Source organism: Vipera berus (assembly GCF_964194415.1).
Source record: "Vipera berus genome assembly, chromosome: 3".
NCBI lineage: Eukaryota > Metazoa > Chordata > Lepidosauria > Squamata > Viperidae > Vipera > Vipera berus.
In genome coordinates this window covers 120,399,964-120,421,612 of record NC_138204.1, presented here as the reverse complement: position 1 = coordinate 120,421,612, position 21,649 = coordinate 120,399,964, and the positions used below count along the sequence as shown (strand labels likewise).

Genomic DNA, 21,649 nt, shown 5'->3' with positions numbered 1-21,649 from the left:
CGGGCCACATGAAACCACTTCACGGGCCGGATCTGGCCCCCGGGCCTTGTGTTTGACATGTCTGATCTATGGATACCTTCAGAGTCCATTCCGTGTTCCCTCCTTTGATGCTCATTTCTTTTCATTAGATTTTTCCCCCTCCCCCTTTTATTGCAACATCATTACTTTGATGCTGAAATGATTATATTAAAGGAAACAGATTGTTCCTTCATTGCTACATGTCACTGCAAGACCATGAAAACTTTGAAGCAAAGAAAAAAAACCCTGATGATTAAACTTCAGTGAAACAAAATGGCATTTACTGAAATCTTACAGCTTTATTCCACTACGTTGCAACCAAAACATTTTTTTTAAATAAAAAAAAGAGAAACTTTCCTTACTGTGCAAAACTCTATATTAATTACAGAGTGGGAAAACAAGGGAAACGTTAAACCCATTTGGGACACAAAGTGTGGGCATTGGGAAATCTAGAGTGAGTGGGGAAAAAGGGAAGGAGGAATATTCATTGATTTAATCAGCCATTTTTACATCAACCACTTCTTTGTGCAGGGAAGGATAGCATGAGATGCAAACAATCACACACCTCATTGCTAGGAATCGAAATAAAAGTACCTATCCATAAAAAAGGAAACTAATTAATGTAACATACAGTAGGTATAGAAAAAAGAAGTCTTTTTTCACAATGGAAACATTTCGAATTATAACCACAAGAGGTCGCTGTTTCCTAAGGAAACCCTCTAAGTGAAACTGAAAATGCAGAGCCCCTCCCTTAAAGGGACCGACATTCCTGCCAGCCAGATTCACAAGGGAAACATCGAACAACACAGAAATCTCAACAAGCCAAGATCCAACCTATGAAAGCATTGCCAGCATGGCTGGGCTACGTGGGCTCCGCTCCTGACCCCTTGAAGGCAAGGTGTTTAGAGAACAAGAGCAGAGCTTGCGGGTGCTGTGCCTGTGTCTGCGATGCTTACCTGGCCGAAGGGGCTGCTGCAGCTGCTTCTGCTCCAGACCGCCTGGAAAATGGGGAGCGGCCAGCTCCATTATTCTGTGCTGGAGGAATCCCAGCACGGCACCTTTGTGGGCCGCATCGCCCAGGATCTGGGGTTGGAGGTGAGCGAGCTGGTGCCTCGGATGTTCCGGATGCTGTCCAAAGGAGAGAAGGACTATTTTGAGGTAAACCTGCAGAATGGGATCTTGTTTGTAAATTCCCGGATAGACAGGGAGGAGCTGTGTGCCAAGACCACAGACTGTGTCCTTCATCTGGAGGTGATTGTGGAGAAACCTCTGAGGTTCTTCCATGTGGAGGTGGAAGTCAAAGACATGAATGACAATGCTCCTGTCTTTTCTGCCAGGGAACAGATCCTGAGTATAGCAGAACTGATAACCTCTGGCACCCAGTTCCTATTAGAAGGAGCATCTGATGCAGATATTGGTACCAATGCGCTGCTAACCTACAAGCTCAGCATGAATAACCATTTTGTTCTTGATTCAGGAAGTGATGAAGATGAGAGCAACTCTGTACTACTTGAACTGAAGATTCCACTTGACAGGGAGGAGAGCCCTGTGCATCATTTAGTACTGACAGCCACTGATGGGGGTGAACCAAAACTCACAGGAACTGTTCAGCTGGTCATTAATGTGCTGGATGGAAATGACAACCCTCCTGCATTTGATCAATCTGTTTATAGGGTGAAGTTGCTAGAAAATACAGGTAGTGGGTCATTAGTTATTATTCTGAATGCTACAGACTTAGATGAAGGGATTAATAGTGAAATTTCTTATTTTTTCAGTAATAAAGTACCTCAACATTTTAAAAATACATTTGATATTAATTCTGATACTGGGGAAATCATGGTGATTGGAAAATTGGATTATGAAGACACAAATTTCTATGAACTTCATATTGTTGCAGAAGATAAAGGCAGTCCTCCATTGTCCAAACAATGTAAACTTCTCATTGACATATTGGACATAAATGACAATATTCCAGAAGTATCTGTCAATTCTTTATTTGTGCCATTACCAGAAGATTCCACACCAGGGACTGTGGTAGCCATCATCAATGCTTTAGACAAGGATTCTGGTACCAATGGACAGGTAAGATGTTTTTTGTGGCCCACCGGAATACCCTTCAAACTCGAGTCCACATTCAAGAACTACTACTCTCTGATCGTTGGTGCAGTCCTAGATCGAGAGCAGGTGGCTGAGTACAGGATGGTTGTGACAGTGGAAGATCAGGGAGTTCCACCCCTGTCTTCTAGCATCAGCCTCTTAGTGCCTATCAGTGACATAAATGACAATGCTCCAACTTTCCCACAGCCCTCCTACACAGTCTTTGTGAAGGAGAACAATCCCCCTGGTGCTCACATCTTCACAGTATCTGCCTCGGACCCAGATGTAGCTGAGAATGCCCTGATCACCTATTGGATAGACGAGAAGCTGTGGCCATTGTCAAGCTACATCTCTGTACATTCGGAGAGTGGAAAGCTCTATGCTCTGCAGTCCTTGGACTATGAGGAGTTGAAACTGCTGGAGTTCCAGGTGAGAGCCAAGGATGCTGGAATGCCCTCTTTGTGTGGCAATGTGACTGTTCAGGTCTTTGTGCTAGATGAGAACGACAATGCACCTGCCGTGTCAGGATCATCAGAAGAGAACCTGATTCTTCTAGTGGTCCCTGTGATGCCTGGGCATATTGTAGGCAAGATCCATGCCCTGGATGCGGATTCTGGCTACAATGCGTGGCTCAGGTACGAACTGGTTGAAGAAAGCAGTGGTCCATGGTCTGTGGGCCAGTATAGCGGTGAGGTGAGTACCAAATATTCACTGGATGAGTCAGAAGGAAGCAGCAAAATCCAGAATGTGTTGATTGTGGTGAAGGATCATGGCAAGCCTCCACTTTCATCTACAGCTACTATGAGTGTGTCACTGGTGAAAAATGCCCAGGCCATCCTAACAGATATTCACCTCCCCCAGACAGGAAAGAGCTTCGTGCCCCTGGTAGACTCGATCAACATCTATCTGATCATTGCCATCTGCTCTGTTTCCAGCCTCTTCTTGCTGGCCACTCTCATCTACGTGGCCCTGCGATGCCACTGCAAGGCAAAGGAATCCATGGTTTACGGCCCTGGCATGGCCACCCTGGTCTGTGCCAGTGAAGTGGGCAGCTGGTCCTATTCCAATCGCCACAGCCACATCCTGGCAGGGGTGAGCGCAGAGGCTGGTGCCAAGAGCGACCTGATGATTTTCAGTCCCAACATTCCCGTTTTTGCAAATAATGGGGAACTTGGGAATGGGACAGAATTGCTCCCACATTCAGCTAAAGAGGTGAGTTTTGCTCTTTTTTGGAGTCCTTGACATAAAGTCAACACCCTATATTTGTGCTTCTATTTTAGTGTTAATCTCAGTACAAACTATTGTTTCAACTGAAGTGTTAAATTTAAAATAATAGTCTTGGCAATGAACATCTTTGTTAATCAATTGATTTAAAAGTCATTAATTCTAAGAAATTTTGGAATATATGTGGCTACTGAGGTACATGTTAAATTTGTAGTTTATTTAATAGTTTTCAAAGTTATTTCTCTAATAGAAAAATAAGTAAGCTTACTATCATTATTTTACTTAATAGGGCATCTCTCCATCAAAAGTGACTCTGGGTATTTATTATGTTTTGCATTTTTTTTTGTTTTTGTTCATGATTCTACTAAACAAGCGGAACATTTAAATAATTTTGATTTTGTGAATAATTTTACTCTTTAATGAATAAAGTATGGATTCTCAGTCTGATGGGGTTTTTTGAATAATATTTCTGGCTGATGCATGTATTCCAAACTTTTAAAAGAACATTGTTTGTGAATATCTTAGGAACTGGAAGGAATCAATAAATTAATAAACAATATAATTTGAAAAGAAGGAAAGCAGAAAGATCCTTTAACTGCAGATTGTTTCTGCTACGTGTAGTCATTTTATCTGGTAACTATATGCTATTACTAGAAATCACTAAAGCATAATTTTATAATTTTATTTGTATTGATAAATTCTTCATGTTGAATGGATTCTCAATTTGATTCCTCTTTTCAAACCAGTGTTCATGCTGTGTATATGGATTTAAAGTTTATTTAAGAGTATTTGGACTTCCTTAAGTTTGCTCTTAGACTTTCTAAAGTTTTTCATATGTTGTTGATACTCAAAGTTGTTGGATGCAATATTCTAAGTATGGTCTTACCAAGGCATTATAAAGCGGTAGTAACACTTCATGTGATCTTGATTTTATCCCTCTGTTAACGCAACTTAAGCCTGCATTGGCTTTTTTTGGCAGCTGCAGCAGCTCATATTTAAGTGGTTGTCCACTAGGACAGTAAGATCCCTCTCACAGTTACTGCTACTGAGGCAGGTACCACTTTTTATACCTATGCATTTGATTTTTCTTGCCTAAGTGGAAAACCTTATTTTTCTCACCATTGAATTTCATTTTGTTGGATAGGATCCAGTATTCAGGTCTGTCAAGATCCTTCTGCAGTGTCTGTCCAACTGGGAAAAAAAAGCCATTGCTAGTAATTGACTTACCTTCTATGTTGATGAAGGGGAGATACAATAGTATTTCTTTACGCAGGACATTTCTTCAGCTATTCCAGTACTGCAAATAAAATCAGCAGTATATGTTTTTCTTCACTGCCCACTTCCATTGAGAGGGCTGGACCAAAATGAAAGTTCTAATTTGAAATCTTTAGCAATGTAGCAAAGTTCTGTTTGATTGTAATTGCTTCAATCACTCACCTGTGAGTGAAATCATTCTACCTCAGGTAACTAGATAAAGAGTGCCCCTGTGATTTTTAAACCAAAAGCCCAGAAGGAAAAGTAGCTTGCTCAGGAAAAGAAAATAATTAATAAAATCAAAATACATTGCTCCTAGATTTTGAATCTCCTACATCCTAAGCAAAATCATAAGCCTTGTGCTATTTCAGCATTATTTAGGAAGGAAGCTATTGACTCTATTAGACTGCAAAGGGGTTGAAAAGAAAGGGATTTTGATTTTGGAATTGGCTGTTGAGCCTGCATATATGTAATTTGGTATTTTGACTCTGTATACTGTATGTTGTGTATTGTATATAAATATAATTTAAATATGTGCATGATCTTAATTATTGACATCTTGATAGGTTTCCCTTGATCAGCACTTTTTAGTATGGGGAATGGTGAAAATTTATTATTCAAGATTGGAAGGATAAATCTACATTTTACAACCCTAACAAGACAGCGTGGGTGAGTTTTGCTGGTTTCAGGTGTGGCTCAGTCTGAATAAAGACAGAGTCCAGGTATTTGCCTTTAATTCTTTTACATGTTTATTCGGCTGAATAAAAACGGGCCCCTCTGAGGAAGAGGGAACACTGAATACACTTTGACACTCATATTTATGTTTGCTGCATTGTTTACTTCACCACCCAGAAGCACTGGCACACTCCACCCAGACAAGCTGACAGACTCTAGATAAAATAAAGTAGTACAGAAATAGCTATCCATTACCCTTGGTGGTCTTCCAAGAACATCAAGTGTTATCAGACAAGACAGTCACTTGTCTGAAATGGTATATAGGTTCTCCTGCTCGAGTAGGGGCTGGACTAGAAGACTTCCAAGGTCCCTTCCAGCTCTATTCTATTCTATTCTAATCTCAGGGACATTAGGTGTTTCCCGAGGAACGTTCCATGACCTTGAAGGCCTGCTGAGGCAACTGGGTTAACTGCACATATGTTTCATCAAGTTTGTCATTGGATTCGTCGGATTCCTGATCAACAGGTGGGTATTTGGACCTTCTGAAGAAAAGGTTTTTCATACTTTAGTTCTGAATGGGGTGGCACTACTCAAGACAGACTCAGTGCACAATCTGGGGGTCCTCCTAGACTAACAGCTCCTATAAGGTAAAGGTAAAGGTTCCCCTGCACATGTGTGCTAGTCGTTTCCAACTCTAGGGGCCGGTGCTCATCTCCGTTTCAAAGCTGAAGAGCCAGAGCTTGCCTGAGGACGTCTCCGTGGTCATGTGGCCGGCATGACTAGATGCCAAAGGTGCACGGAATGCTGTTACCTTCCCACTGTAGTGGTCCCTATTTTTCTACTTGCATTTTTATGTGCTTTCGAACTGCTAGGTTGGCAGAAGCTGGGACGAGTAACAGGTGCTCACTCTGTTACGCGGCACTCGGGATTCAACCCGCCAAACTGCCAACCTTCTGATCAACAAGCTCAGCATCCTAACCCACTGAGCCACCGCGTCCCTTTACTTGAAGACTAGGTGGCTGCTGTGGTTAGAGAGCCTTTGCACACCTTTGGGGAGTATGCCAGCTGCGCATGTTCCTGGACCAGGAGGCCCTGCTCACCATCACCCATATGCTTGTAATCTCCTACTTAGATTACTGTAATATGCTCTACCTGGAGCTATCCTTGAAGAGTATTTGGAAACTTCAGTTGTTGCAAAATGTGGTTGCACGGGTAATAAAAGCTATATGGCACATGTAACACCATTACTCTGTGAGCTGCACTGTTTGCCAGCGTGTTTCTGGGTGCGATTCGAGATACTGATTCTCACCTTTATAACTCTGCATAGCTTGGGACCAGGTAATCTGAAGGACCATCTTTTCCCAAGAGTTTCTACCTGTTCGATCAGATCCAACAGACTCGGTGTGCTGCAGACCCTGTCAGGAACTAGAAGATGGCCTTTTTCTGCCTTATGGAATATCCTTTCCTCAGACATTAGAATGGTCCCAACCTTGTTAGCTTTTTACAATCCTCTAAAAACTTGGCTGTGTACCCAGGCCTGGGGCTCAGAATGTGTGAAGGGTCCCATTACTTGGCTTTGCTATTAGTTGATTAATCATAATGGCTGCTGTCTACATTTACAGTATACTTAATTTACTTTGTAGATGTTTTTTTTAAAAAAAACAACAATTAAATTGGGGTCATTATTACCCTTTCCTTGGAATTATGTTGTTTGTGTGATTCTTTTTCAGGATTTTTTCTTTTCAATTTTGAAATTCACTAATTTAATTAGTACTATTGTTTGGATGCATTTTTTTATGTATCTGAAACATAGTATACCATGTCTTGCACTCTGAATGATAGGCAATAGGTTCTTATATTCTTGTTTTCTTTCACATATAACAGTTTAACTGTTAACTATCATATCCTTGCTCTGTCTTCCCTTCTTAAGACTTCCCAGTTCCTTTAATTAGCTTGTAATCAGTGATCATCCTTGTTTTTGTCTAAATCTCTTCAAGTTTATCTGAATCCTTCTTAAAGTGTGCGAAGAACTGAACACAGGACAAATGGGCTGATTGCAGATAAAATGGAATTTGGGGTAAGAGATTGATCACCTTCAGGAAAGTTTGCTGAACTAATAAGCGTTAGTGTCCACAATTTTATTAGTAGACCACAATAAAAATGGTTTTCCCATGCCTTTTAGAATACATGGAGACAAACCTGAAGGATAGTAGAGTTCATTATTTGGTAGAAGATTGTATTATTCTTATAAGTAAAGCTTTAATAAACATAGTTTATGAATCAGAGAGACATAAATTATAGAAAAGATCCCAAAGATGTTTTTCTTTGAAAATATTTGACTTCTCATCCAAGAAGCTTCTTCAGCTCTGACTGGATGGTGGGAAATGGAAAGATTTATACTTCTGCAGACAGCTGCTCATTTGCATTCTTTTAGTGAGTGGTTAAAGCTACCTGGAGGGTTATCTGTGTCTCCAGGGTCACCTGAGTAGTGCAAATGTGTGTGGAGCCTTTTTGGAACTGTTGAAAGGACTGTGTTGTAGACCAGAGATAGATGATGTCGGATCCCTCTCCCTCTGTTGAGGGAGGGCTGTTCAATTTTGACATAGATGGCCTCTTTGACCCCTCTTTCAAACCAGCGGTCCTCTCTGTCCAAAATAAGGACAGACCCCTTAACACTGAAATTTACAGAAACCCCACTCACACAGATCAATATCTACATTTTGATTCACACCACCCATTGGAGCACAAACTGGGAGTTATCAGAACCCTACACCACAGAGCTGAAGGGCTACCTACCCGCAAAGAAGGAAAAGAAAAAGAAATAAAACACATCAAGAAAGCCCTCAGAACTTGTGGCTTTCCCAAGTGGGCCTTCATCAAATCTCAAAAAAGATCTAGCAGGAGCTCCTCGATAAAAGACAAAGAAGAAAACAATAAATGAAGCAACGTTGGCATTCCATGTTGCAAGAATATCGGAAAAGCTCAAGAGGATCTTCAACCAACACAACATACGTGCACACTTCAAACCTAAAAATACACTAAGGCAGAAGCTTGTTCACCCCAAGGATAAAACACCCAGGCACAAAGTGAGCAACGTGGTATATGCAGCACAATGCAGTGAGCCATGCGCAGATCTGTACATCAGGGAAATGAAACAACAACTTCATAAATGTATGGCACAACACAGGAGAACAGACCCAGCAGGACAAGATTCAGCAGTCCATCTGCATTTAAAAGACAAAGGCTACTCTTTTGAAGACATTTTGGACAGAGAGGACTGCTGGTTTGAAAGAGGGGTCAAAGAGGCCATCTATGTCAAAATTGAACAGCCTTCCTTCAACAGAGGGGGAGGGATCCAACATTATCTATCTCCAGTCTACAAAACGGTCCTTTAATTTAACGCTTCCAAGAAGACTGCACACCCATTTGCACTACTCAGTGACCCTGGAGACACAAATAAGCCTCCAGGTAGCTTTAACAATTCAACTCGCTAAAAGGATGCAAATGAGCAGCTGTCTGCAGGAGTATAAATCTTTCCATTCCCCACCATCCAGTCATAGCTGAAGAAGCTTGTCTGATGAGAAGCAAAACATCTTCAAAGAAAAACAAGAAAGTCCAGTTGCCTCGTGAAAAAAACATCTTTGTGATCACTATGACCTGGATGAGTGAGAATCTCCACAGACTTATAGAAAAAGATCTTGGAAATAAATTCAATAAACTAATGCAAAGATTCCATCAGGTGCAAGGAACCAGAAATGATACGATTATTGTTGCTTGCCTATAGACAGGAGACTTGTTAGAATAAAGCAGTACAAAACTACTAGATAAATACTCCAAAGTTTTAGGGAGGATCTCCCTTCAGCACTCAAAAGGGACTCAAGGCTACTCAACTGTTTACTCCTCCCCTCACTTCAGCATCATATTCCATCATGGATACGTTTTACAGCATTCATACATAGGACCATCTTGACTCTGCTTATATACTTCTAGTAAAGAAGCATTTACACCTCCAGCTGTGCCTCCATTGCTGAACAAGTCTTACAATTGAGATTATTTTTTCCTAATGCCCAGTTGAAATCTGCCTCCTTTTTCATTGATTATGTGCTATCAAATTGCTGTTGACTCTTAGTGACCACACATAGATTTTTTTCCTCTATTACAATCTGTCCCTAACTAGGTCTTTCAGGTTTCCAGTGGTGTACTCACAGAATCCATCTACCTTGCTGTTGGTCATCCTCTTCTTCTCTTTCATAGAATCATAGGGTGGAATGGACCTTGGAGGTCTTCTAGTTCAACCCGCTGCCCAAGGCAGGAGACCATATTGCGTTTCAGATAAATGGAAGACTGAGCCAGTCAATTTCTGTCTTGATATCAAAAATATATTTCAGGAATAAAGTCAGTTAAGATATCACATGAGCTTGCGAACTTATCCTGCTTGTCATTTGCCTAAAAGATTTAAGAGCTACATATCCAGCAAAGACAGGTAATTCGAAAAATAATTCTGGACATAGCCCTCGAAGGAAAAAGGATCACAGGGACTGAATAAAGAATGGAGATCTGCTTCTCATTTTAAAATGCGGTCACAAGAGGTCGCTGTTTCCTAAGGAAACCCTCTAAGTGAAACTGAAAATGCAGAGCCCCTCCCTTAAAGGGACCGACATTCCTGTCGGCTAGATCCGCAAGGGAAAGATCGAACAACACAGAAATCTCAACAAGCCAAGATCCAACGTATGAAAGCATTGCCAGCATGGCTGGGATACGTGGGCTCCGCTCCTGACCCCTTGAAGGCAAGGTATTTAGAGAACAAGAGCAGAGCTTGCGGGTGCTGTGTCTGTGTCTGCGATGCTTACCTGGCCGAAGGGGCTGCTGCAGCTGCTTCTGCTCCAGACCGCCTGGAAAATGGGGAGCGGCCAGCTCCATTATTCTGTGCTGGAGGAATCCCAGCACGGCACCTTTGTGGGCCGCATCGCCCAGGATCTGGGGTTGGAGGTGAGCGAGCTGGTGCCTCGGATGTTCCGGATGCTGTCCAAAGGAGAGAAGGAGTATTTTGAGGTAAACCTGCAGAATGGGATCTTGTTTGTAAATTCCCGGATAGACAGGGAGGAGCTTTGTGCCAAGACTGCAGACTGTGTCCTTCATCTGGAGGTGATTGTGGAGAAACCTCTGAGGTTCTTCCATGTGGAGGTGGAAGTCAAAGATATTAATGACAATGCTCCTGTCTTCTCTGCCAGGGAACAGATCCTCAGCATATCAGAATTCATAACGTCTGGAATACGATTCTCTTTAGAGAGAGCCTCTGATGCAGACATTGGTACTAATGCTCTGTTAACCTACAAGCTCAGCCCAAACAACCATTTTATTCTTGATTCAGGAAATAATGAAGATGAGAGTAAATCTGTAGTACTTGTGTTAAAGGTTCCACTTGACAGGGAGGAGAGGCCTGTGCATCATTTATTACTGACAGCCACTGATGGGGGTGAACCAAAACTCACAGGAACTGTTCAGCTGGTCATTAATGTGCTGGATGTAAATGACAACCCTCCTGTATTTAATCAATCTGTTTATAGGGTGAAGTTGCTAGAAAATATAGCTAGTGGGTCGTTAGTCATTACTCTGAATGCAACAGACATAGATGAGGGGATTAATAGGGAAATCACTTATTTTTTAAGTAATAGCCTACCTCTAGATGTCACAAAGTTATTTACTATGAATTCTGATACAGGTGAAATCAGAGTGAATGGAAAATTGGACTATGAAGATATTAATTGCTATGAACTTCAAATTGTTGCAGAAGATAAAGGCAGTTCTCCATTATCAGGACATTGTGATGTTTTTGTTGATGTATTGGACATAAACGACAATATTCCAGAATTATCTGTGAATTCTCTCTCTGTGCCACTGCCAGAGGACTCCCCTCCAGGGACTGTGGTAGCCATCCTCAGTGCTTCTGACAGGGATTCTGACAACAATGGACAAATCAACTGTTTCCTCTTGCCCACCAGAGTACCCTTCAAACTTGAGTCCACATTCAAGAACTACTACTCCCTGATTGTTGGTGCAGTCCTAGATCGAGAGCAGGTGGCTGAGTACAGGATGGTTGTGATGGTGGAAGATCAGGGAGTTCCACCACTTTCTTCTAGCATCAGCCTCTTAGTGCCTATCGGTGACATAAATGATAATGCTCCAGCCTTCACACAGCCCTCCTACACAGTCTTTGTGAAGGAGAACAATCCTCCTGGTGCTCACATCTACACAGTATCTGCCTCGGACCCAGATGTAGCTGAGAATGCCCTGATCACCTATTGGATAGACGAGAAGCTGTGGCCATTGTCAAGCTACATCTCTGTACATTCGGAGAGTGGAAAGCTCTATGCTCTGCAGTCCTTGGACTACGAGGAGTTGAAACTGCTGGAGTTCCAGGTGAGAGCCAAGGATGCTGGAATGCCCTCCTTGTGTGGCAATGTGACTGTTCAGATCTTTGTGCTGGACGAGAACGACAATGCACCTGCCGTGTCCGGATCATCAGAAGAGAACCTGATTCTTCTAGTGGTCCCCGTGATGCCTGGGCATATTGTAGGCAAGATCCATGCCTTGGATGCGGATTCTGGCTACAATGCGTGGCTCAGGTACGAACTGGTTGAAGAACGCAGCGGTCCATGGTCTGTGGGGCAGTATAGCGGTGAGGTGAGTACCAAATATTCACTGGATGAGTCAGAAGGAAGCAGCAAAATCCAGAATGTGTTGATTGTGGTGAAGGACCATGGAAAACCTCAGCTCTCAGCGACAGCCACCCTGAGTGTGTCACTGGTGACAAATGGTCAGACAATCAGAACTGATATTAATCTTCGAAGATCAGGGGAGAGCTTCATGCCCCTGGTGGACTCGAACAACGTCTATCTGATCATTGCCATCTGTTCTGTTTCCAGCCTCTTCTTGCTGGCCACTCTCATCTACGTGGCCCTGCGATGCCACTGCAAGGCAAAGGAATCCATGGTTTATGGCCCTGGCATGGCTACCCTGGTCTGTGCCAGTGAAGTGGGCAGCTGGTCCTATTCCAATCGCCACAGTCACATCCTGGCAGGGGTGAGCACAGAGGCTGGTGCCAAGAGTGACCTTATGATTTTCAGTCCCAACATTCCCGTTTCCTCAAATAATGGGGAAGTTAGGAATGGGACAGAATTACTTCCAGATTCAGCTAAAGAGGTGAGTTTCTAGTTTTGTTTGATATTCATTCAAAATCATATTTCTGTTATATCACTTTATCTATCTATCTATCATCTATCTATCTATCTATCTATCTATCTATCTATCTATCTATCTATCTATCTATCTATCTATGTCTATCAGGTGTCTATCTCTATCATTTTACATTTACAATAATGGTCAATAGTACCTGGTTTGCTAATCTGGATATTTATTTGCAAATCTATAATATTTTTTGTAAGGAAATATTTTTTGAATTATAGTGGTATTCAAAGATATGCTTCAAAGTCATATTTTATTTGTCTGCATGATATAGTAGTAAATTTTATTTTTCTATTTGTCTTATATTAATTCTAGGCGGATTCTAGCAATGTTTCTCAAACTTGGTAACTTTCAGATATGTGGACTTCAACTCCCAGAATTCTCAGCAACAGGAATTATTGGAGATGAAGCCCCTACCTTTTAAGCTGCCAAGGCTGGGAACTGAAATACTAATCTAGCTCATCAAGCAGTCAACCAATACATTCTAGAAATCCACACGGAGTTTTGCAGGACAATTTTTATCAGGCTAGCCTTTTTTTCCATTAAATAACTTCCTGAGTAAATTGGTGGGAATAGGTGATGTCCCATAAGGTTTTCATGGGAACAATATAGATGCGGTCTGCCATAGCCTTTGGCTATATTTTGTTATCCTCCCAATTTAGCCCATAACCCAGATGTCTCCGGTTGCTCTCCAATCCAAACACTCAAGATATCCAGATGTAACAATTGGGGAACCCATAGGCTCCCAATAGAAAATGGGTGAAAACTTGGGAGATGCAGTTCCAAGGCTAACTCCTGATGAGTGAAGAAAATAAAAAAATGTTCTCAAAAATGTGGATTGAATCATTTCTTAAATAGATGAATCCTTATACACAGTGAATTGAGCACAGTATAACAGGAGGCTTAAGATCTTGGCCTTCAACAGTTAATTGCTACAGACATGTAAGTATTGCCTTTATGGGTTGCAAATCTAATTAATTTGTTGTGCCTTTTGTCAGAAGTTCATTTATTTGATGGCTACAGAAGGCCAATGTTTGAAAGTAAACACCAGCATTTGCTCAATAGATCCCATGGATGCTATTATTTCTGACTTTGTGCACTGGACTTTCAGTTTGGATAGTTAGTGCGGGGTATTCTGAGAGATGAGGAGGTTGACATTCTCCAAAGCTCCTGAGTATAGGACAAGAAGCAATAGATGGAAGGTCGTCAGAGGGTAATTCAACCTGGAACTAAGGAGCGCTTTCCGGACAGTGACAACAATTAAACAACGGAACAGTTTGCCCCCCCCCCCGAGTTGTGGGCGCTCTATCATTTGAGGTATGCAAGAAAAGATCAAATGGCCATTTGTCCAGGATGCAATAACATATCCTGCCTTCGGCAGTGGGTTGACCTGAAAGACCTCCAAGGTCTCTTCCAGCCATATGAGTCTATATTTTTCTATGTTTTCCACAATCACAAGTACAACAGTTGTTAGAAATCTTTGTGAGGTGGGAAGATACACATTGATTAAAATAAATATTTCGGGACCCAACTTTTAAGTCAATAACCAGCACTAAAGAGTCACAATGAATGAATGAATGAATGAATGAATGAATGAATGAATGAATGAATGAATTGAATTGAATGAATGAATGAATGGAAATCAGGTACAGTATTTGGAGGAAATAAGAATGCTGACCCTTGCAAGAGCTAGACTACTTTCCTGGTTGCAAATTACAGTGACAAAAAAAATGCACAGAGACTATCCAGTTCCAAGAGTTCTAAATCGAACCGGTTCGGGGGAAAAGGTAAAATGTGGCTCAGTCTATTTAGCTTGCCACTCTGCTATGTTCCAAGATAGTAACTCTGCTCAAGATAAAATGATAAAATAATTGGAGTTAGCCACATTGTTGATCTGGAGGCATCCAATACAGCTAACACCAGGGTGGCTTGACAAACTCCTTAAATGTGAGCTTGATGGGCTGCCTATTTACAGTAAGTGACTCTGTAGCTGGCTTGACACCTTTCATTAAAAGAAGTTGATCAACAGGTCCTCATCAGACTGGAGGCAAATATGAAAGGTTAAGCTCCTGTGACCACTACTTGGTAGGAAACCAGAGGACTCCTGATTTTACATGGTTAAACCAGTTTCCATTTTTTTAAAAAATCCTTTTGTAATACATGAAGAGGGGAAAAAAATACAGAATCCACTGATCCAAGGTTGTAAATGTTGAGTATCTCTCCATTGTATCTCTTTCAATATATCCCACACTTTGTAAATCTATAATTCTTTGTAATATAAATTATACAAAAAATTGAAAACCATAATAAAGATAAAGGTAAAGGTTTCCCCCATCCAGTCATGTCCGACTCTAAGGGGCAGAGCTCATTTCCATTTCTTAGCTGAGAGAGCCAGCATTGTCCAAAGAAATTTCCATGGTCATGTGGCCAGCATGACTGTATGCTGAGGTGTATGGAACACTGTTGCCTGCCCACAAAGTGGTACCTATTAGTCCACTTGCGTTTGCATGCTTTCAAACTGCTAGGTGGGCAGGAACTGGGACAAACAACGGGAGCTCCCCCTCACGCAGTGCTTGGTCTTAAACCTGGCCTATCAGCTTTCCAGCTGACAAGCTCAGTGTCCTTAACCACTGAGCCACTGGACCACCCTGAAACTATATTACTCTTTCCCAAGCCACATTAGATAAACTATGGATAATTAAAACAAAATGCAAAATAGTATAGCAAGGGAGGGTGCCAACCTGGAAATAAAAAGGAAATTCCTAACAGTGAGAACTATTAAGCAGTGTAACAGCTTCTCTCCAGGAATTGAGGATTCTCCATTGATGGAGATATACAGGAAAAGATTTGATATCATTTGTCCAAGATGATATGAAAACCCTTGCCTTGGGCAGGGGATTGAACTAGAAGGCCTCCAAGGTCCCTCCCAGCCCTGTGATTCTAAGTTAGATTCCTCAGATTATTTTTTTAGATTACAACACAATGCAGTCCAGGTCAGACAACTGAAAACCCAAGAGGAAGAGGAGAAAACTTGAACATTATGACATTTTAAATGATTATATTTATAGTCATAAGTTGAAACATACAGAGCAAAACATATTAAAATGGGAATATGTAAAGAGCCTGAAAAGAATATATATAAATCAGCTTATGAAAAATGAATGATCAAGATTGCTAGCCAATTTTCTCACAGCTATATGGGCTGCAAGAAATATGACAACTATTTTAAAACAAGGGACCTTCCCAGACATTTCTCAAGTGTGAACACAGTAGCTCTAATTATTAATTATTAATCTAAGTATTAATTGTTCATGAAAGAATATATTATGCAAAACTGATGACGTGAGTGGCAAGCCATGGTAGATTGCGTGTTATATTCAATTTTTAGGGCAACACATCAGTTTATCAGTTTTCTAAATGTTGTCAGTTAAGTTGCTTTATGTGCATTGTTGTTGAAATTATGATGTCAGTATCATTATGGCAAGCAAAAAGGGAATAGGTTTCTATGATTATTCAATTCCTCATAATTTAAAAAATATTCTCAATGAAAGACTCAATTAGACATCAAATTAAATGTTTTGGAAATTCACATACTGCTTGGCTTATCGTTTATCTGAATTATTTAAGAACACCATACCCTGGGCAAGAAACAGAAAGTAACACGGACAGTATTTCATATTTATCTCTTATCTTTTATATACCTTGCTGGTACTGATGTTTTATTATTATTCATGTTGCTCATAACTAGTTCACATGGTTTGAAGCCAATTCAGTGTTCCCTCAATGACACCGTGGTACATCTCTGAACAATGGATGAGATCACAAAAGTTACAGATAGTTACATGTCTCATTCCTGTCCATACAAATCAAAGTACTAAACAAATATACGGGGTGACTTAATATAATATTTAATTAAAATTTTAATGACTGTAGGGGATTAATCTCTTATATTTGGGTTAGCTTTTCATTTATGTGATCAGGAATGTACTTACACTGCATGTAACTGTGCATGAAGACTGGATAATTCTTAGATATCTGTCGTGAATAAAGAATGGAAGTTTGTTTGAAATTGAGACACACAAGGTCACTGTTTCCTAAGCCCTCCCATCACAGAGGCTGAATAAAGAATGGAGGTCTGTTTCTCCATTTTGAAATGCGGTCACAAGAGGTCGCTGTTTCCTAAGGAAACCCTCTAAGTGAAACTGAAAATGCAGAGCCCCTCCCTTAAAGGGACCGACATTGCTGCCGACCAGATCCGCAAGGGAAATATCGAACAACAGAGAAATCACAACAAGCCAAGATCCAACCTATGAAATCATTGCCAGTATGCCTGGGCTACGTGGGCTCCGCTCCTGACCCCTTGAAGGCAAGGTATTTAGAGAACAAGAGCAGAGCTTGCGGGTGCTGTGCCTGTGTCTGCGATGCTTACCTGGCCGAAGGGGCTGCTGCAGCTGCTTCTGCTCCAGACCGCCTGGAAAATGGGGAGCGGCCAGCTCCATTATTCTGTGCTGGAGGAATCCCAGCACGGCACCTTTGTGGGCCGCATCGCCCAGGATCTGGGGTTGGAGGTGAGCGAGCTGGTGCCTCGGATGTTCCGGATGCTGTCCAAAGGAGAGAAGGAGTATTTTGAGGTAAACCTGCAGAATGGGATCTTGTTTGTAAATTCCCGGATAGACAGGGAGGAGCTGTGTGCCAAGACCGCAGACTGTGTCCTTCATCTGGAGGTGATTGTGGAGAAACCTCTGAGGTTCTTCCATGTGGAGGTGGAAGTCAAAGACATTAATGACAATGCTCCTGTCTTCTCTGTCAGGGAACAGATCCTGAGCATGGCTGAAATCCTAACAGCATCTGGTACCCGATTCCCCTTAGAGAGAGCATCTGATGCAGATATTGGTACTAATGCTCTGTTAACTTACAAGATCACTACAAATAATCATTTTGCTCTTGATTCTGGAAATGATGACGATGGGAGTAAATCTGTAGTACTTGTGTTAAAGGTTCCACTTGACAGGGAGGAGAGCCCTGTGCATCATTTAGTACTGACAGCCACTGATGGGGGTGAACCAAAACTTACAGGAACTGTTCAGCTTGTCATCAATGTGCTGGATGTTAATGACAACCCTCCTGTATTTAATCAATCTGTTTATAGGATAAGGTTGCTAGAAAATATAGCTAGTGGGTCATTAGTTATTACTCTGAATGCAACAGACTTAGATGAGGGAATTAATAAGGAAATCTCTTATTTTTTTAGTACTAGCCTACCTCTAGATGTTACACAGCTATTTACTATGAATTCTGAAACAGGTGAAATCAGACTGATTGGAAAATTGGACTATGAAAATATTAATGGCTATGAACTTCAAATTTTTGCAGAAGATAAAAGTAGTTCTCCATTATCAGGACATTGTGAAGTTTTTGTTGATGTATTGGATATAAACGACAATATTCCAGAATTATCTGTGAATTCTCTGTCTGTGCCACTGCCAGAGGACTCCTCTCCAGGGACTGTGGTAGCCATCCTCAGCGCTTCTGACAGGGATTCTGGCACCAATGGACAAATCAACTGTTTCCTCTTTCCCCCTGGAGTACCCTTCAAACTCGAGTCCACATTCAAGAACTACTACTCCCTGATTGTTGGTGCAGTCCTAGATCGAGAGCAGGTGGCTGAGTACAGGATGGTTGTGATGGTGGAAGATCAAGGCGTTCCACCACTATCTTCTAGCATCAGCCTCTTAGTGCCTATCGGTGACATAAATGATAATGCTCCAGCCTTCACACAGCCCTCCTACACAGTCTTTGTGAAGGAGAACAATCCCCCTGGTGCTCACATCTTCACAGTATCTGCCTCGGACCCAGACGTAGCTGAGAATGCCCTGCTCACCTATTGGATAGACGAGAAGCTGTGGCCATTGTCAAGCTACATGTCTGTACATTCGGAGAGTGGAAAGCTCTATGCTCTACAGTCCTTGGACTATGAGGAGTTGAAACTGCTGGAGTTCCAGGTGAGAGCCAAGGATGCTGGAATACCCTCCTTGTGTGGCAATGCGACTGTTCAGGTCTTTGTGGTAGATGAGAACGACAATGCACCTGTTGTGTCAGAATCATCAGAAGAGAACCTGATTCTTCTAGTGGTCCCCGTGATGCCTGGGCATATTGTAGGCAAGATCCATGCCCTGGATGCGGATTCTGGCTACAATGCGTGGCTCAGGTACGAACTGGTTGAAGAAAGCAGTGGTCCATGGTCTGTGGGCCAGTATAGCGGTGAGGTGAGCACCAAATATCCTTTGGATGAGTCAGAAGGCGGCAAAATCCAGAGTGTTCTGGTTGTGGTGAAGGACCATGGAAAACCTCAGCTCTCAGCCACAGCCACCCTGAGTGTATCACTGGTGACAAGTGGTCAGACAATCAAAATGGATATTAATCTTCGAAGGTCAGTGGAGAGCTTTGTACCTCTGGTGGACTCGATGAACATCTATCTGATCATTGCCATCTGCTCTGTTTCCAGCCTCTTCTTGCTTGCCACTCTCATCTACGTGGCCCTGCGATGCCACTGCAAGGCAAAGGAATCCATGGTTTACGGCCCTGGCATGGCCACCCTGGTCTGTGCCAGTGAAGTGGGCAGCTGGTCCTATTCCAATCGCCACAGCCACATCCTGGCAGGGGTGAGCGCAGAGGCTGGTGCCAAGAGTGACCTTATGATTTTCAGTCCCAACATTCCCGTTTTTGCAAATAATGGGGAAGTTAGGAATGGGACAGAATTACTTCCAGATTCAGCTAAAGAGGTGAGTTTCTAGTTTTGTTTGATATTCATTCAAAATCATATTTTTGTTATATCACTTTATCTATCTATCTATCTATCTATCTATCTATCTATCTATCTATCTATCTATCTATCTATGTCTATCAGGTATCTATCTCTATCATTTTACATTTACAATAATGGTCACTAGTACCTGGTTTGCTAATCTGGATATTTATTTGCAAATCTATACTATTTTTTGTAAGGAAATATTTTTGGAATGATAGTGGTATTCAAAGATATGCTTCAAAGTCATATTTTATTTGTCTGCATGATATAAAAGTAAATTTTATTCTTCTATTTGTGTTATATTAATTCTAAGCGGATTCTAGCAATGTTTCTCAGACTTGGTAACTTTCAGATATGTGGACTTCAACTCCCGGAATTCTCAGCAACAGGAATTATTGGAGATGAAGCCTCTACCCTTTTAATCTGCCAAGGCTGGAAACTGAAATACTAATCTAGCTCATCAAGCAGTCAACCAATACATTCTAGAAATCCACACGGAGTTTTGCAGGACAATTTTTATCAGGCTAGCCTTTTTTTTCATTAAATAACCTCCTGAGTAAATTGGTGGGAATAGGTGATGTCCCATAAGGTTTTCTTGGGAACAATATAGATGCGGTCTGCCATAGCCTTTGGCTATGTTTTGTTAGCCACCCAATCTAGCCCTTAACCCAGATGTCTCCGGTTGCTCTCCAATCCAAACACTCAAGATATCCAGATGTAACAATTGGAGAACCCATAGGCTCCCAATAGAAAATGGGTGAAATCTTGGGAGATGCAGTTCCAAGACTATCTCCTGATGAGTGAAGAAAATAAAAAAAATGTTCTAAAAATGTGGATTGAATCATTTCTTAAATAGATGAATCCTTATACACAGTGAATTGAGCACAGTATAGCAGGAGGCTTAAGATCTTGTGGCCTTCAACAGTTAATTGCTACAGACATGTAAGTATTGCCTTTATGGGTTGCAAATCTAATTAATTTGTTGTGCCTTTTGTCAGAAGTTCATTTATTTGATGGCTACAGAAGGCCAATGTTTGAAAGTAAACACCAGCATTTGCTCAATAGATCCCATGGATGCTATTATTTCTGACTTTGTGCACTGGACTTTCAGTTTGGATAGTTAGTGCGGGGCATTCTGAGAGATGAGAAGGTTGACATTCTCCAAAGCACCTGAGTATAGGACAAGAAGCAATAGATGGAAGGTCGTCAGAGGGTAATTCAACCTGGAACTAAGGAGCGCTTTCCGGACAGTGACAACAATTAAACAACGGAACAGTTTGCCCCCCAGAGTTGTGGGCGCTCTATCATTTGAGGTATGCAAGAAAAGATCAAATGGCCATTTGTCCAGGATGCAATAACATCTCCTGCCTTCGGCAGTGGGTTGACCTGAAAGACCTCCAAGGTCTCTTCCAGCCATATGAGTCTATATTTTTCTATGTTTTCCACAATCACAAGTACAACAGTTGTTAGAAATCTTTGTGAGGTGGGAAGATACACATTGATTAAAATAAATATTTCGGGACCCAACTTTTAAGTCAATAACCAGCACTAAAGAGTCACAATGAATGAATGAATGAATGAATGAATGAATGAATGAATTGAATTGAATTGAATTGAATTGAATGAATGAATGGAAATCAGGTACAGTATTTGGAGGAAATAAGAATGCTGACCCTTGCAAGAGCTAGACTACTTTCCTGGTTGCAAATTACAGTGACAAAAAAAATGCACAGAGACTATCCAGTTCCAAGAGTTCTAAATCGAACCGGTTCGGGGGAAAAGGTAAAATGTGGCTCAGTCTATTTAGCTTGCCACTCTGCTATGCTCCAAGATAGTAACTCTGCTCAAGATAAAATGATAAAATAATTGGAGTTAGCCACATTGTTGATCTGGAGGCATCCAATACAGCTAACACCAGGGTGGCTTGACAAACTCCTTAAATGTGAGCTTGATGGGCTGCCTATTTACAGTAAGTGACTCTGTAGCTGGCTTGACACCTTTCATTAAAAGAAGTTGATCAACAGGTCCTCATCAGACTGGAGGCAAATATGAAAGGTTAAGCTCCTGTGACCACTACTTGGTAGGAAACCAGAGGACTCCTGATTTTACATGGTTAAACCAGTTTCCATTTTTTTAAAAAATCCTTTTGTAATACATGAAGGGGGGGGGGAAATACAAAATCCACTGATCCAAGGTTGTAAATGTTGAGTATCTCTCCATTGTGAAAGAGTAATCTCTTTCAATATATCCCACACTTTGTAAATCTATAATTCTTTGTACATATATAAATTATTCAAAAAAGATAAAGGTAAAGGTTTCCCCCATCCA

The 21,649-nt window shown here is 41.4% G+C and overlaps 3 protein-coding genes across 3 annotated transcripts; all 3 read left to right on the top strand.

Annotated features, from left to right (window-relative positions):
• Window positions 1-966: 966 nt before the first annotated feature.
• Window positions 967-7,199, top strand: LOC308666668 (protocadherin alpha-5-like; the record flags this gene model as incomplete). The annotated part of the gene is made up of 4 exons (XM_081325561.1): window positions 967-3,327; window positions 5,160-5,262; window positions 5,673-5,793; window positions 6,596-7,199. The coding sequence occupies 2 exons, from the start codon at window positions 967-969 to the stop codon at window positions 5,226-5,228; spliced, it is 2,430 nt and encodes an 809-aa protein (XP_081181687.1). The 3' UTR covers window positions 5,229-5,262; window positions 5,673-5,793; window positions 6,596-7,199.
• Window positions 6,340-13,345, top strand: LOC308666666 (protocadherin alpha-5-like; the record flags this gene model as incomplete). Its single annotated transcript, XM_081325559.1, has 4 exons — window positions 6,340-6,439; window positions 9,686-9,751; window positions 10,991-12,471; window positions 13,176-13,345. 4 exons carry the CDS (start codon window positions 6,340-6,342, stop codon window positions 13,263-13,265), a joined length of 1,737 nt encoding a protein of 578 aa, XP_081181685.1. The 3' UTR covers window positions 13,266-13,345.
• Window positions 13,346-16,933: 3,588 nt separating this feature from the next.
• On the top strand, window positions 16,934-20,138 carry LOC308666665 (protocadherin alpha-5-like). Its single transcript, XM_081325558.1, has 2 exons — window positions 16,934-19,295; window positions 19,674-20,138. Exons 1-2 carry the CDS (start codon window positions 16,935-16,937, stop codon window positions 19,770-19,772), a joined length of 2,460 nt encoding a protein of 819 aa, XP_081181684.1. The 5' UTR covers window position 16,934; the 3' UTR covers window positions 19,773-20,138.
• Window positions 20,139-21,649: the final 1,511 nt, after the last annotated feature.